This window comes from Ostrea edulis, chromosome 2 (assembly GCF_947568905.1).
Source record: "Ostrea edulis chromosome 2, xbOstEdul1.1, whole genome shotgun sequence".
Classification (NCBI taxonomy): domain Eukaryota; kingdom Metazoa; phylum Mollusca; class Bivalvia; order Ostreida; family Ostreidae; genus Ostrea; species Ostrea edulis.
Genome location: NC_079165.1, coordinates 58,905,169 through 58,923,033, shown reverse-complemented (window position 1 = coordinate 58,923,033; position 17,865 = coordinate 58,905,169). Strand labels below are relative to the sequence as shown.

General features: G+C 35.6%; 1 protein-coding gene across 7 annotated transcripts in view; it reads right to left on the bottom strand.

The window, feature by feature from the left end:
- Positions 1-4,257: 4,257 nt before the first annotated feature.
- Positions 4,258-17,865, bottom strand: part of LOC125678683 (protein turtle-like) — an 88,983-nt gene continuing 75,375 nt past the window's right edge. For 2 of the 7 annotated variants that reach the window (XM_048917311.2, XM_048917315.2), the window contains 13 exons: positions 15,871-16,152; positions 15,403-15,690; positions 14,909-15,024; positions 14,393-14,552; positions 14,049-14,160; positions 13,705-13,883; positions 13,303-13,335; positions 12,522-12,602; positions 12,139-12,432; positions 11,768-11,842; positions 10,163-10,294; positions 8,772-8,829; positions 4,258-7,659 (listed from right to left, as the gene is read on the bottom strand). In XM_048917311.2, coding sequence (XP_048773268.2) covers positions 5,700-7,659; positions 8,772-8,829; positions 10,163-10,294; positions 11,768-11,842; positions 12,139-12,432; positions 12,522-12,602; positions 13,303-13,335; positions 13,705-13,883; positions 14,049-14,160; positions 14,393-14,552; positions 14,909-15,024; positions 15,403-15,690; positions 15,871-16,152 — 3,770 coding nt within the window. In that variant the 3' untranslated portion in view covers positions 4,258-5,699. The remainder of the gene's footprint in view (positions 7,660-8,771; positions 8,830-10,162; positions 10,295-11,767; positions 11,843-12,138; positions 12,433-12,521; positions 12,603-13,302; positions 13,336-13,704; positions 13,884-14,048; positions 14,161-14,392; positions 14,553-14,908; positions 15,025-15,402; positions 15,691-15,870; positions 16,153-17,865) is intronic. The other 5 variants (XM_048917312.2, XM_056154583.1, XM_056154582.1 and 2 more) reach the window with 3 other exon arrangements.

Genomic DNA, 17,865 nt, shown 5'->3' with positions numbered 1-17,865 from the left:
TATAGAAAATGCATGTACAATAGTTCGCCAAGATATAACAGTCCAGAAACTAGATCAGGATGACGACAGGGTTATAGTAGAAACAAAAAATGTTCACACTTCAGATGCGAGCCAGGACAACGAATGTCTACAAAAACATGCCGAACTAATGAAACCTGTGAAATTACAAAAGTCAAAACAGAAAACCAAGTCATCCACAGCTAAACTAGACAAATCGGGGGAGCTTACTGCATTAGAATCAGAGAAAACATGCAAGTTCATTCCTCGAAAGCTGTTTTTATCAAGCGTAGAAAGCTTTAAACTTGCACCAGATACCCAAAGCATAGAAGAGGAGACCAAGTCTGCTAAACCAAAGCCTTTACAGTTTAGGTTTATCTGCACCATGGGACTTTCTCCTGCGGAAGAACCCCGTGTGGTGAGACCACGGAGAACATGGAGAAAGCGCATTCTGAGATTTTTTGGAATTAAAAGATAGACTTTCTGAAAATTTATGAAGATAAGAAACGTAATTTTAAAGGATTTGTTGGCACTTTGCAAATGTATATTATATGTGCATGTTATTGGTATTCAAATATAGATTAAATTTGTTTTCAAACTGTTACACCTCTTGTTTGTTCTGGTTAACACACTTCTGTATAATGGGCATCTGAGTAGCAAGTGGCCATATATATTTTTCCCATTCAAATGTTATATCGACAGTGCACTATTTAAGTCATGATTTAAAATACATTTTAGGTTTTTGGAGGTCACTTATTTTGAGGTATCGTCATTGGAATATGATGTATTGTGCAAAAATAGCTTGTCAATTTTCCCTTCGTATTTATTGTATTTTCAGGTGAAGTATAATGCTTGATTATTGATGTGCATATGTAAGCAAATCTATGTTTATGCACATGATACTTAAAAACATTAATAACTTTTCCATTGGCCTTAATAGATATCGAATGCCTGGACAGATTAAAACCCTACCCCCATCGCGTTTCTGTTGTTTTTGCAATCTCATTAAAGTCAACTCCTCGATCCGCTCCTTTATTTTTTTTTTTTTTCGCTACACGAGATTTCGTGTAGCGACAACAAAAAATATAAAGAAGCGGATTGAGGAGCTGATTTTAATCGGATTGGTTGTTTTTATTGTCTGGAATTGGTTATTTGACATAACATGTCTTAGCAAAGAGTAGCATTAAAAATTTCCCATTCATACCTCAATGATCTCAAGATATTTATTTTTTGGAAAAACGATAAAGAACGCTGTAACTAAAACTTTATTTTTCATTATTTTCAAAATGGAATTTTACACCTTAATGGAGAAGGCATTTTTAACTAATAGTCATGCAGGTGTCTGATACAGAGATTCTGAAGTCTACAAACGGAAATAATAATGTAGGGATGCTCGCGTATATTGATTGAATGAATGTTGTTTAACGTCCCTCTCGAGAATATTTCACTGATATGGAGACGTCACCACTGCTTGGGAAACAATGATACATTTTTATAGAGAGAAACATAAAATAAAATATCAAAAGATTACACAAAAATGAAGAGTACAACACTAAGGTACACATTTCTGAGAAACATGCCAAGAAATTCCTAGCAAAATCTCCGGTATAGAAAAACCGTTATAAATCAGTGATCGCAATTAGATAAGCGACGGCTACTATTAATCAGCATGTGATATGGTCCTATCGAAGCCGACGAATTCAGCCCGGACGGAATTTCTTGGCATGAATTCACAAGATTTGGGTGCCGAGTTCATCAGGATTTTTCCAATTTCTCCTGTAGTTGCAGGTGCAAATTTCGTGAGGTGTTCACCATCAAATGGAATATCAGAGCAAAAACGATCTTTTGCGCCATTGTTCAAGGCACTTGGTTCGCAAACTGATAAACGGATATTGCTTATTTTTCCATGAAAATATTTAGCAAAGTTTTCTGATAATTCCTTTCCCTCAGAAGATGAAGGTAAAATGGGTTCGGATGTGATACCCATGAGCCGATTCTTCAGACAATATAGCTTCTTAAGAGTCTCTATCAAACTCGGTTATTTTGTGAATAATATTCCTTTCTACACTGAGTTAAGGATTTTCTGCATGTTCGAACTGACTCCTTATATATTTGATGGTGTACAGTCAAACGTGTTTGTCGCTATGCACGTTCTGTTTTTAGCTTAGTTCGTTTTAGCATATGAACTTCCTCTGTAAACCACTGCGAATTATGCCTAACGATCGCATTTCTTCTTGCAATGGTGCGTGGTCATTTATCATATCACGGATCCCATTGTCTTCGATTGGAATATAGCTCATTATTTTTTATAACTGGGACTCAATGTCCAGGCATAACTTGTGTTTAATTTTGCGAAAGGAAAGACTTCCGTCGTTTTTGTACTTTGAGGATGGAATGAATGCCTTTATGATCACAAAATGAAACGCCTTTTCGAGTCACATACGAGTTGATTATCAACAGTTGGAGCGGAATTTAGGATTGTGCCATCATACGTCCAGTATATGTCCGCGCACGAGTAGGAGCAGTTACATGTTGTGTTAACCCATGCTCTTTGAGAGAATTTATGAATATTTGGGTCCTTAACCATGTTAAGATGGAAATTCATGTCACCTGTGATAATGAGTTCTCCCGATGAAACAACATAACGACTTACATAGGGCGACCATTCATTGAAAAATTCAGAAAACTGTTGTGATGGTGGCCGATAGACAATACATAACTATGTCAAAGACCAATCTTATTAAAATAAGATCCTATGATCTGCTCATCTACTACAGCTAGATGAGCGGATCATAGGATCTAATTTTAATTAGATTGTGTCAAAGATATACCATTAACCTTTCTTAAAGCCCCATTCGACCCGAAAATGCACAGCTTCAATAGTTTGCTTCTTTACATAGCTATGTTGGGTTGTCTAAATGAACCCCGATGAATTCCATAGCCATGTTTCAATACGTTCACACTATATTTTACAAACAACTCTGTCTATCCAATTTCCCTCAAATATTTCTAAATTAGATATTTTGGATGATTTATTTCATTTGAATATTGTATTAAATTAACGACTCTCATTCAGATACCAGAGTAATTCAACACTCGAGAATTATTTTGCCATTAGAAGAGTTATATTGTTCTCAGTTTTATCATTTGCTTTTACAATAACACACGAAGAGACCGGAAATATAATAATCAAAGGGGGTTCAAAATGACCGACAGTGTAACACGACTACGTCAACAAAATGCCACTGGCTCATGCTGACCATGGGTCAGGCGAGCAGAAATTAACAGGAGTCCGACTTATCTTATACCAGAAGACACATTGATAGTTTTATAAACGCTTTACGGGAAATTTCTTCTTGTGCTTTTGACCCTTCAACCTTGGGAAAACAAAAGGAACCAATAGGAATTTATGCATCTACCGAAACGTCATCATCAGATGCGAGAACTGAAACATTTCAACAATATTGGCAGCAAATTTGCTATCACTACCTGATCTCCCAATATTCATAAGAATTTGCAGAGATCTCGAGTCAACGCATTACAATACCGTCATCCATTGTGTTTGTACTCAATAATTAGTTCATTTTGCCAGATTGATTTATAAACATTGCATAATTATAATATATATCATTTGCTACTTTATGGAGCACCAAATTAACATAAATTCAAATACATTATATCAATCGTATGAGTTTATGTTAATCTGGCACTCCATATTACCTCGCTTTGCAAATCCTGAAAGCTACTAACAATTTGTACCATAAACTTTAAATATTTACCGACTGCATATCGATACCTTTACGATACTTCTGCCTTTTCAGTTAGTGATAATTTCACAATGCACGATACCGTGTCATCCCGATTATAGCCACAACAGCATCCATTCAAGTTCACAGCTAGAGTTGTTCACGGACATATTAATGAAATAGTGGTTAGAAATGATGTTTGTTTGACGTCCCATTGGAGAATTTTTCACTCACATTGAGACGTCACCAACTATAAATTTTAGACCTTGGGCCGTAGCAACGAGGGTTCTTGAATCTGCTGCAACTTCCGTTTTAAGGTCGTATCCGGAAGACCTGTGATTCTCGCTTCCAGGAGGAGCAATCACTACTAATGTTTAAGGCTGTCATGGCACGAGCGTGTATCGAACTCACGACCTCCAAGTCAAGAAGTGAACGCTCTTGAAACCACCGAGCTCCCGCGACTGTGCACAGAATGAAAAATTTAGACCAGACAATAAGTCCAACACGCCACAACGAAGTTTCCAAGAAATTTTAATTCTTTCACAATTGTTTGAATGTCAATTAAAAGCTAAAAATGACAGATCTCACATTCATATTGCATTAAATGCAAACATCTCCATTCATTCAATCTTCAAATATCACTTTCGATTCACTCATTTCATTTCTACATCATTCATTTTATACCAAAAATGCAATTATACATTCATAATAGATATGTACTTGTCAAAAATAGGTGACAAATTCTAAAGACAAAAAAAACCCCAATAAATATTAAATAAACAAGTGCTCATCTTCAGGTATCTGAAGCACAATTACCTCGAGAAAGTTTTCATCAAAGGAAAACAAGATATTAAAACCCTTGGTTCTATGTCAAAGATCAACAAAAAGTAATTCATCAAGAGATTTTTTAAAATTTAAAAATATAGGCTTATTAATTTAACATTCAGCCTTACAGGAAATACATATTTTAGGTATTTTCAATAAATGACAATTTCTCAAGACGGCCCCTGGTGAAAAGATGCATGAATTTTTTTTATTTATTCACTTATGTTCCAAGTCTAAAATGTGAAGATTCCACTAGAGTACAATATATTGTGTTTCAGATACCTTAAATACCACTTCTATTAAAACTCTACGATAAAAGCACAAACAAATTGTGATATACATAACAGTAATGGAAACAGCTGCCCAATGCATTTGGTATCATTAAATAAATGCCATTAATAGAAAAGAGAAAAACTAGTTTTGCCATTATTTCCACTACAAAACAAGTATTGCACTACAGTTTTTGATAAATAATGTACAGTAAATGGTAAAACAGATTTAGAGTAAATGGTATAACAAGTAGAGATCGCTTTCAAATATCAACTTTTTCATTCACTCAATTATACAAATAAAATTCTTCAAGATGTTTATAGAATTTTAAGGAAAAGATCACACATTGAAATTAACAAAAATCTATAATAATGAATAGTTATGATATGTTTGAATAATTATATCAACTTGAATGGAATTCTTACAACTTTGGTTCCTTAAACAACTTCCAACAATAAACAGTGTACACAGACAGAACAAACAACAAAGCCAGTGTCAAACAGGTGCTTCAACATCAGTCATGGATATCTCTGGTGTGCATGTACACAAAAAACAAAATGAAAGGGTTGGAATTCCCACATCTTGAACTACCCGAGATGTCAAGCAACATAATGCAGAAATGAATAGAATTTCTTAGAATATTAACACACACGTGCACACAACTTACGTTTTAAAGCAGTCAAAACTTGTAAACTAAATTCAATTCCACAAACAAGCTACAGTTAAGAACACAAACATAAAATTCAATTTTCTCACGAACTCATGTGTAGATACAATGTTCATTTAAGATACAGTTTGTCTTTTCTAAAACAAAACTAAATTGTTATATCACCTAATAAATGGAAATGGAATGCAATTAAATTACAGCATATCGCTATCCATGGCCAGACGTGTCTGTTGAAAAATTTCTTGTTGTTTTCGACGGAACTGATGAAATTCTTGGCGCAGTTTCTCAAATCTAGCCTCAGAATTGTCGTACTGACTTTCAACACTTGGCTTGGGATAAAGATTATCATAAAAGTCAGATGTGTTCAAGCCACTCTCAATAGCCATCCTGAGATCCTCACTTTGATTGGCTAATGGATAGCTACGGAGGGTGTTAATGAGATCAGCCTCAAGAGCTTGCAGTGAGTCAAACTCATAGTTATCATCTGCAGAGGTATCCTTTTGCAAACTTCCAGTAGCATCAAGGAATGGAGATGAGTCTTGACTGAGGTCATGTTCTTGTGGCGAGGCATATGAACTGAGAGAATTTTGAGGAATGCGGGAATGTTGAGATGACCCTGTAACTTGAGACGCATTTCGACTTCCCCTCCCACTACTAACAGAATCAGGAGTGAGGTCTTCTGGAGCGAAAGAACGAGGTTCTGTTGGAAAACGATGCCTTCCCCCCATGCTCCCTCGACCAGAGCTGTTCACACTTGATCGACTACCCCTTTCCCCTTTAAAAGGAGCTATTTCATGAGAGTATCTTTGACGAGGATGTTCACCATATTGGTCACAGCCTGAGCTCAATGTTGGAGAAAAGCTGAGATTTGGAACAACTTGTGGAGAATAAGACGAAAAGTTTGTTTCCTGAGATGGAAGACGCCCAGCAGACTTGGATCTCCGAGCTCGTGGACCTTTACGAATCTTTTCAACAGCTCCCTGAAGTTGGTCCCTAGTATATTGTGAAGGACCAAAGGAAAAGTCCTTTCTGGGCAACCTATTGCTGGGGGATGTGTGAGCTATCTGCTCCACTGTATTATTTCCTGGGTAGTCTAACTGATTAGGAACAAAGGAATGTAAAGAACTATCAAAAGCAGCACCACTGGAATGTGATCTGGGTCTGTCACTTCCTCTTGCTTTTGGTCTTGAATACCGTTCACTGGTAGATAATGGATAACCCTTCACTTCTCCACCACTCCAATTTGGTTGCTCTAGTAAAGTTCTAGAACTAGTTTCATTGTTGGGGGAGTATGTAAACCTGTCTCTAGCACCACTGAATGATTCAATGTAAGATGGGAACACAGAGGAAATGTCATCAGCACCAAATGGTTGGGTGAACCCTCCATCGTCCTCCACAGGGTCCCCAATCAGGTAGGTCTGATACGAGGGCTTCATTGAGCTGTGTCTAGGCAGTGAATGTCTACCTGGAAATTCTTGAGTTACGGGCAAGAACACATCATCAGCAAAAGACGAATTTATATTTTCATACAATGGATCATTCACAGAAATGGATCTTCCAGAGGCTATTTTCCGGTATTCTTTTGGAAGAGGTGGTCTCCTTGGTACAAAACCATTTTCATCATCTTCGTCTACGTAACTACCATGGTAGCCTGATGAATGAGGATGAGAATGAAATGAAGCGTCTGGGACTTGTTGTTCAATGGAATGAGGGGATGGCACATTAACATAAGTATGATCATCTCCCCTAAAGGTAGGAGACTGAAAGCTAGATTCATTGTCACTGTAATAACTATAATAAAGTGGGTATTTCCCTTTGGCCGGATTTTTCCATGCACTATGTGAAGTGTTTTTAGAATCAAGTCTTGATCTCTCAAGGTGATCATTTATTCCCTCCCAGTCTCCAGGGTCATGACCTACTGAACTGGGGAGCAGGTGCCCTTTATCAGAGTTATACATGTATTGATGGGGATCATAAAGCTGAGACTCAGCTATGTATTCCTGGGGTATCATATCCTGCTCTCTGTGGATTTCCTGGGTATCTGGCAGGATGTATATTCCGTTAGCAATGGGGATTCGCCTCAAAGAGTTAGCTCCTCCTCCTGATGATGACGGTGGTGGTGATTGCCTGCTACTCCATTCTGCTGAATTTTCACTACAAATGTAAATTGGTTTCTCAAAAATTTCTTTCAAACATGTCAATCAATGCTCATGTTCATACACTTATTGGCTAATTGTTTTGATATGAAATTGCAATATCTTTTTTTTTATACTTATACCAAATACAGTATTACTTAACATGAAATTTCTCTCTTATTTGTCTTACGGATCATTAGGTATAAGACTTAATATAAGCACAAGAAATGTATTATTACAGATAAGCCATGCACTTTATAAAGACAACACGCTGTGAATTCTGAAGTAGTCTTTCAAAAATTTTAATTGAACAGAAACTTGCACTTTCCCAATCTAATCTGAGCCATAAAATATCTTTAGAATTGGAACTTAAAAAATCACAACAGAGGGGTAAATTTATTGCCATTTTGTAAAACAAAAGAAACAAAAAAAAAAAGCCTCACCAGCAACAAATCAGTCAAACAGACACAAAATCAATATAAACTGTCACATTTATTTGAGGACCAAAGAAAAGAAACTTGGATAAATAATCTTGGATCATGCAGGTCCATGTAACAAAAGACCCAGGGTTAAAGAATTGCTACTGAACCTTTTCTGTCCCTCCTGTGGTCGCATTAACAAAGGAAACCTGAATTATTGCAGGTGCTTGGTTTGGTTACACTAGACCACTTGTCTAAGTAACATTAATTCGTAGGATCTTGTTGGAGTAGAATAGCCACTCTTTATTACTTGACTTTTGCTTGTCTGTATTTTAATTATTTGTTTTTTCTCATATCCCAATAAAAAGTTATATATTGTGTAGTTGTGACTTTGAAGTATTAGATCTTTGACTGTAATCAATAACTATTGTCTGATTTGTTAAATGTCATGCAAAAATCTCCTCTATCTTGTGGATACATTTATACAATGTGAACTGATTGTAATGTTTTGCTTTCATCTTTTTCAAAATATTGAATCAATTTCTAAACCTAAAAGATTGTTTTGCGCATACTTGTAAAACATAAAATTTGCTCTAAAATAATTGATAAATCTGTTTTTACAAAACTATTTGCTACAATTATCTTTCATTCTGACCAAGATCTCGTCTTTTAATTGACACTTTTCTTGCCGAGTCAAAGAAAAACTGCATACCCTCTGTAATGTGGACGGGAGTCTAGTTCATCTGCAGGTCCAATATACTTCACGTTTCCTAAAATAAATAATTTTTTCATGAATACCAGTATAATAAAGTACGATTTCCACAAGAATCAGATTGCATTTACCCGATGGAAAATATCACATTCCCGAGACAACCCCCCTCCCTTCTTTTTGTGTTAAAAACACCCTTAATATTTGCATTCATGATGGGCATCTTTGATTATTAGAGCAGAATTCCCTCCCAGAAAACTAACACTGGAGTGGAATTTTTGTGGGGGAAAATCCTACTCTAGTGTGAATCCTATAGTGGACCTCTGGGGAGGAGAAAATCACTCTTTGATTGAATCCTAAACCCTAGAAACATTTCTCCCAAGGAAACTCTGTTTCATGTGGAAAAATCCTACTCTATAGGACTGGTATTATAATAACACTCAAAACATTTAAAATGTCTAACATACAGGATACAAAATCACCTGGCATTCGCTTTTGAAACAGGTATTTTTAAAATCTGCCACATCAAGGAATAAGGAGTAAATATCCCAACACATAGCACGATATCTGTACAAGAGTGTTCTGAAGGACATAATTCCTGATAACTGTTCATGTACCCGAGTGACCCCCAGAGATATCTGTACAAGAGTGTTCAAAAGAACATGTCCTGGAGACACCTTATAACTGTTCATGTACCCGAGTGACCCCCAGAGATATCTGTACAAGAGTGTTCAAAAGAACATGTCCTGGAGACATCTTATAACTGTACATGTACCTGAGTGACCCCCAGACACACATACTGCCACACAAAGATGAACCTTTAGGGTAATAACCTGTTAGGATTCCTTTATATGGGAAACACATTAGTTAACTTGCATTTGCCTCACAGATGTTATATTGCACCATTTGGCTATGAAAATTTCATTTTTTGATTTTCGGACAAATTTTTCAAAATTTAACACCATCAAACCATGATAAAAGTACATGTAATTCTCTTTTTTTATAGCAGCAATAAAATAAAATCAAGTTCTATATTTTGTTCAGTTATTTTATACTCTACAAACTTTAAATAAACTTAGCACCAAAAAAAAAATCAATTTATTTTCAATTCTATTACCATTTTTATTCTGACCATTTATTTCAATTCATTCTCCATTTATATCACTTCATAGAAATTTGCAAGTCAATGCAAATGAATATTGCTGAAAACCATTTATGAGCCATCTACCATTCTAATTCTATTTATTTACCATTTCTTTTTATTAAGGGTTTCTGCCACATATGGCAACTGCCTATTAAAAGTTAAAAGATGATATTTCTTATTAAACCTTATCTACTTATTTTTAAAAAGGTAGCACGAGAACACAAAGAATTTCTTCATAAACAATACCTACCAAACTTGTCGGGCTTGCGTCTTTTCCTGTTGCAGATGATCCCAACAACAGCTAGGAGAATGGTAATAAGCAAGAACAATAGGGCTCCCACAATTCCTCCAATCTCAGCCTGTGACAGGAAAAATCCAGACTCTGCAAAACCCAAAAGCAACTGCCTCTAAACATCCATCTGTTAAATTTGACAAAAGTAAGCAATCACTTCTAATTTAAAGTCTTTCTTTAGTGGCACAATTCTATTCATTTGAGACCTAATTATAGAAACTTTTCACAAGTAATTAAATAACAATGTAATAATTGCTGAAAAGAAAGCAATATGAGTGATATACCCTCTCTGACACCTGACTTGATTTCTCATTAAAACTTTACTCACCACTAATTAAAAAGCTGCCATACATAATCACAATTCTAGTTTATACATGTTATGTGACAGTGAAATCAGAGAAAGACACTAAAGTACTAAACCATTCAAAACAAATGCAAAACTTACAACTTAAAACATACAATAATCACATTAATATCCACTACATTGTTGAAATTTGCAAATAAATTTACTTAGTTTAATTCATATAAAGTCAGGTTCATATACACAGAAAACAGTCAACCAAATCTGAATGAAATATAATTAATTAAACAACAACAATTCTGCCACATCCCTCACAGTGTCCATCTACTCAGGATTCCATGCCCACATGGGGTTACTAATCACACCTCTGTGCACACGCCCCTCTTTAATTTATTAAGTTTGTTAATGATCATGCTTTATAAGCAGCTTTTCACATAATCCTGGTGTTGGAATCCATCTGCTGCTACATGACAACTTTCTCAATGCAATACCGATTAATAAGATAGCGCTCATAATTTTATCATGCTTTAATAAAATGAAGGTAAAAGAAAATCTCCCCTTGATTAAGTTGAAGGAGAAAGTTTTATTGTGTTAGTTCTTGTTGCTATCTTTCAATTATCACTTTGAACATGCTAATGTTAAAATCCCATAAGTACAAAAGTATAAGATAATTTACCTCTTGAAGTATTATTTCCCATACATTTCACCGTATACGAGATGAGAATTAATGATTTTGCTTAGCTGTGTTAACTTGATTATACACATGTCATTTACTCACCTGCTATATAACTAGTACATACAGATATAATGGAATGCTTGTAGAAGTATTGCCAGATACCCTGTTAATTCTACAATCCCTTTTCCATATGACTGTGCAGATTATTTATTAACAACCTTTCCTTGGTACTTGAGTATAAATCTCTTACACAATAGCAAGCTTTAGAATTGAGTTATTAAATCTGCAGATTTAGATGGATTTTGAAATAGATAATATGCTTAACTTGTATTTCCCCTCTAGTCACTGTGACTTTAAAAAAGATATTGTAGGCAGCTATAAATAAAAATATTGTAACTTTCAAAACTTAGAATTACATAATAAAACATTCAGAAGAAAATATCTGAGTTTTTGATATTGATTCTACACATTTAAAAGGTGAAGAAAAAGTTGCAGAACTGAAATGTTTGCCATTAACTAGAACAAATGAAGCGGATATGTGATGTTTGTTATCAAGGCAGGCGGATGAGAAATAGCAATGCTATACCGTTGTTTGATTGGGGAGATATTGTGGTCAATCTCTCAGTGGTTAGGCTAACATATTGTCCACTCTGTCCAAAAACTAAAACAGCAAAGGGAGGTAACATGGTAAAACAAATTGTCACACAAGTTAGGTTTCACTCATGGCTACTTAAAGATTATGTATACTTGTCACTAAGTCAAACATACAAGTACATATACCATGCTGTGCTTTCAGAAGCTACATGTATTACTAATGCTAAATGAACATAGACCATCTCTAAACTTCAAAAGTTCTCAGAACTAAAGGTTATGTTTGAGGACTAAAAACTTGTAATTAGAGCCATTTTTATCAACACTAAGCCTCTGTGGATTGCTAGAAGTTACTCATCTACTTACTTTCTGCAGGAGGTGTCATAATCCTGACAACGCCACTAGGGACACTGTAAGCTGTCAGAGAGTAAGAGTACACTCGGAAATAGTACTCCACACTTGGGTGTGCGTCTCGCCAGACAAAGAATGTGTAAGGCACTTTAATTCTCTCATCAAAGGATTCCCACTTCTGACCATCTACTGACTTTTCTGTTATGTAGTAGTACAAAGTCATGTTGGTGTGAGGAGGCAGCCACAGGATTCGAATGCTGGAGCCTTCAATTCGGACTGTCACATTCCTCGGAGGTGGAGGCCGAACACCTACAATGTTAACCAACGCTTACTCAAGAAGTTTATCTCAAAACAACCAGAACACTTCAGTCTTGGATATTTTTCATGAGCTAACTTACCAATGTTTTTGTTAATTATAGGATAATATGTCTGACCAGACGAATCTGTAGGCAGTGCTGTGGGCAATATGGCTTCATCTCCTACAATTTAGAAAGTATTGAAAAAAGTTACATCTCACAGATCAAAGTTACTTTCTCACAGGGAGCACATACTGGGTACCTAAACAGATATACAACAGATTGCTAACAACAATGTGTAGGGTTTGGAAAGCTAAGCCATGCAGAAGACTAACGGTAAGAGTTTTCAAGTCTATGTAAGGTTAAATTCCAAACTGGCTCAATGTCTTTCAAACTGACATTGTTTTTACTGATAATTCAAAGATCCATTTTAAAATATGACAAATGACTCTTTTTGCAATGTTTTGTTATAGCTATAAACTGATATAAAATTTCCATCAATTTTAGTACGCAAATCAAAACTTTCCTGGCAAATTTCACATGCGTGACATCAAATCAGAAAGGCACAAACAACGTTAACAACGGATTTCAGACAAGAACATATACACGACAAAATAACATCCAACATCAATGCTAGTTCATAGATCAACTTTAAACAAAGCGCAGTATGGGGCTCAACAAGGATGTTCTTCAGCGCATTTTCCGAAATAGCTTCCATGTTAAAGATAACACATGTAAGGAGAAAAATTGCTGTGAAGTAACAGAGGTCTGGGCAGACAGGACGCAAGATACACAAAAAGTCATGGTCTGATCAAGAAATTTCAACAAAACTACAAAAGTGAGGGTTAGAAAAGGTGTGCAAGTGATTCCGGAAAAAATGTACCCGGTGGTCTTGGTGTGGTTGTGGTTGCATTTCCTGTTAGCATGTAAAGTCAGCAAAAATACAAGCTTAGCGATTTGGTCAAATCTTCTCATACATGTACACATGGTTTAAGGTGCGAGATAAAAACAAGCCGGAGAGAATGACAGTGGTTTGTATTGTTAGCATATGAAGTGAAAAGCCAAATTAAACAAGCAATTTTAAATTATATTGCAAGTTTATTTACATTTATAGTTTTAATAATGTATAGCTTGAGACGGTATTTTATTTACTACAAGGAAGTGACATCTGGGTCAAAACTGGTAATTTGTATTCCAATATTCAAAGAAAAGCCTTGATCTAATAAAAACATTGCAATATTAACAAAAGTCTGAATACAGAGGATAAATGTGGATCTGGGCTGACCTTTTGTTCTGGCTTGTACAATTTCACTGAAGTTTCCAGTTCCCAGTTCATTTCTGGCCAGGACTTTGAACTCATACATTGTGTCGGGTGACAGACTGTACACAGTAAAGACTGTGGCAGACTTTGGAATCACCTGCATTGTAGACCACTGAGAGACCTGTCCATTCACACTACGATACCTACAAACATGAAACAAACATTTTCATTAATGCAGTCAAAAAACATCATTACCATGACAATAAACCAAAGATTCCTAAACAAATTTCTAATACTGCAACCCGAGATTGCATTGATATTTCATATCAATATATCCAAGTTCATGTGATTTTGAAAGTATTAATTACCATATCAGGAAAAACTGGTCATTGCCTCCATTGTAAGCTGGGATCCAACTAACTCTAGCACTGAACCAATCAGGAACAACTGTGACATTGTATGGAGCGTGTGGAGTGGTCACTGCAAAAGGACATATTGTGAGTGTACTAATTTCCTACACTGCTTACAACAAAAATCTGTGACTGTTGTACAATCATCTTAACTGAAGTTAATTTCATGAAATACTCGTCAAAAAATAATTTACATCTACATCATATATAAGTTTGAGAGAAAGAATTTGTGTGTGTTATACAAGTGATCTGTTTCTGTTTCAATTTGAAATCTATATGGTATAAAATCAGTATAAACATACTTTGTATGATTAGGTCTGTACCCCTGACAATAGTTTTGACCTCATTTTCAGCCTGACATTCGTATCTGCCATGATCCTCTTTCCTCAGTGAAGTGATAGTTAAATTACCACCATTTAACTTCACACGCCCACCATTTGACAACTTAAGAACACCTGTTACCTAAGGCAGAAAAAATACATTGGAGATGAATTCCTATCACTCTGTATGCACTGGCAAATTGATTTAACTAATTTAACACTCTATGTGCAATCCTTTCAATTTCTACATCTCATACACAGTTTATTAAGTTCATTACAAGAATCAGTAACAGTTTTTGCCAAATGGATTTTGGCATACTTTTCTTCAGTCCATCTTTTTTTATTTGGCATACTTTTATTTCCAAGGGTCAAGTGTATGGTTTAGTATATCTTTAGCATTGTCTTTAGTCATCACTGACCCCTATATCTATGTAAATATTTTCATAATTTACTTCATAAATGACATTTTTCAGCAGACTTTAGACAATTAAGATTTACCTTTCTCCACTGAATTCTGGGGGTGGGTTTACCTGTGGCCCCACAAATCATTGTCACGTCTTGTCCTGGGATTCTGAGGTACTGAGGTTCTGGACGGAAGATAAACCTTGGGGGATCTGCGAAAAGACAAAGGAAATTGTCAATGTATTACCAAAGATCAGTTCTATTTTCTCTTGAAATGATATATATGCAATTAAGCCTTACTCTACCAGGCTAATGTGAAGACCCTTTTAAGATACCGTGCATTGAATCTTAATTGCATAAGAATGTATGTAATACATTGCTGATGGAAAAAAATATGAAATGTGATTAATGAATAAAGGAGATGAAGAACTTGGACTTCATCACAAATCTTTGCATCTAAGAGCAACCTAAGATGTGACAAAAATGATAAACTGTCTACTTTAGGAAGTAATTTTATGTTACAAAAAGTCTCTCATGCACTCATAGCATCATTCATATCTGACAAAAGCCCATATATAACATATCATTACCTTGCACAATGACTTGCATGAGAGGAGAAGATGGACCATTTCCAATAGAGCTGACTGGCATACAGCTGTAGGCACCAGCATCTGAGTGCTGGACACTTTTGACAAGTAGTGACCCATTAGACAGAAGGGTGATGTGATCAGAGCTAAAGGACACTAAATAGGTGTTCTTCTTCCAGCTGAATTCCCTGACTGGTGGGTTGGCATCCACTGGGCAGTCCAAGTGCTCCTGGTATCCCAATGCCCAGGTTACCCGTGCAGGCATTAGATCTACTAAAATCTTAGGAGCATCTGCAAATCAAAATACTATTTCAGTGGATATGAAAACATTTTCCAAAAACATACTTACACACACAAATTTCCATTGACCTTCAAAAGGTCATTTGAAATGAATGGCACTTTGTAGTGATATCAATTCAGTCACCCATACACCCTTTTATACCATTACTTGAGATCTGTTGATTCTCTTACATGTGACATTAAGGAATGCTGGCGCTTCTGGGTCCTCTCCCACACCATTGCTAGGACGACACATATACCAGCCCATATCCTTTTTGTACACGGGTGATATCACTAGCTTCCCATCAGGGTACACAGATATCCGGCTGTCATTGTAACTTAGAACATTGCGATTCTTGAAATACCACCGGTATGTGATGTTGTTTGGGAATGCAGCAGCACCACATGTAAACTGAATTCTCTGCCCCTCCAGAGTTGTCAAATTTGATGGAGCATTTAAAATGTAAGCAGCACCTACAAAAGCAAATAAATAGCTTCTTTAATTAAAAAGAGTTACACTGCTAAAATTCGATCTGGCAAATCTATATTCTGGAAGCACAAATATGCACTTTCAAACCGTTGTGATTTTTTTTTTATAATGCAAGAAAAAAAGTCAGTCTACTAAAACCAAATACAGCATGTAGATTCCCATTATATACACCAGTATTATACATGGTGAAGAAATATCAGGATAATTTTATGGGCAGACATGAAAGGGTAGTCACTGTCACAGTACAGGCAACACCGATCCATTATTTACCGTTTCTCAGCAACAGAGTTAATCATTCCCGCCTTGCACTTTAAATTTAAAACACCTTTTGCTTTAAAGATCTGTGGCAACATCTTTTTTTATTAAATGGATCTGAAATTGGAGTTTTGAAAATAAGCTTAAATGACAAAAAGATATCTACCTTTTCTCTATCCAAATAGTAATTTTAATCTACAGTGATAAGTTTTTTTAGTCAGCAGTACTATACATTGCTGGTATTCAGTCATCAATAATCAGAACATATGTTAACTTGTTACAATATTTGTTACAGTAATTCTATTGGTCGAAATAAATCTAAAACTCGAAGTCTGAAACTATTATCTCCTATATATATTTTCTTACCATTCTAAAAATTGTGAGTGCACATCACATGTCAAGCAGTCATGATGTGATAAAAATAATAATAATTCTCTTCATAAAATGATGATTGGGCATTGAAATACATGTATGATAATATCATTTAATAAATATAGGTTCTCCCATGGTTTGTGGTTGGGTATGATTATTAACCAAGGAGTTGTATGTTTTCTATCCCCGAGCCTTGAATTCGCATTTCGAAAATTTAATTAAAATTGATAATTACATAAATCTTGACTTAGTCTTTACATATCACTTGATCCTTAATTGTCAATATTGAGTAAACTTGTGAAAAAAAAATATATTGAAATATCGAAGAATCTTAAATATCGAAGAATCTTCTCGTGTTTGTTTAAACACATTCTTCTTCAACTTCTCATATTTATGTTGCAATTATTCCATCATCACCTGCATATGATGTTTATATGTCTCAACTGATATGATACGCAAGAGCTTGTTCTGCGTATGGTCAGTTTTTAAATCGAGGTAAGCTACTGACAAACAAGTTGATGGTGCAGGGGTTTCAACAGTCTCTTTTAAAGTCAGTATTCTGCAAATTCTAAGGTCGTTATAATGATCTAGTTTGCCAATACAACCTATCATTGGGTCAGATGCTGTCTGACGTGTTTCTTACCAATAGTTAGACTGTTCTTGGTACACTGATTTTGACTACGGATATTTATTACTCCGTTTACCTGATCACGATATAGGGCTCACGGTCGGTGTGACCAGTCTACGGGGCATGCTTACTCCTCCTAGGCACCTGATCCCACCTCTGGTGTGTCCAGGGGTCCGTGTTTGCCCAACTATCTATTTTGTGTTGCTTATGGGAGTTATGAGATTGATCACTGTTCGTTATCTTCACCTTTCATTCTTGTCACATGCATATAATTTTAATCACTGGAAGATGCATGTTTCAGTGGTAAAGTTATTTTCATTGAATATCTTTGTTTGACTGTGATTTCATTTGTCTCATTACACTGTATTCTGATTCTATGGTTGCCATACAATGCCACAGGGTTTATGAGGTTTTACAATAACCTTGTTTCTTTCAAGCAATA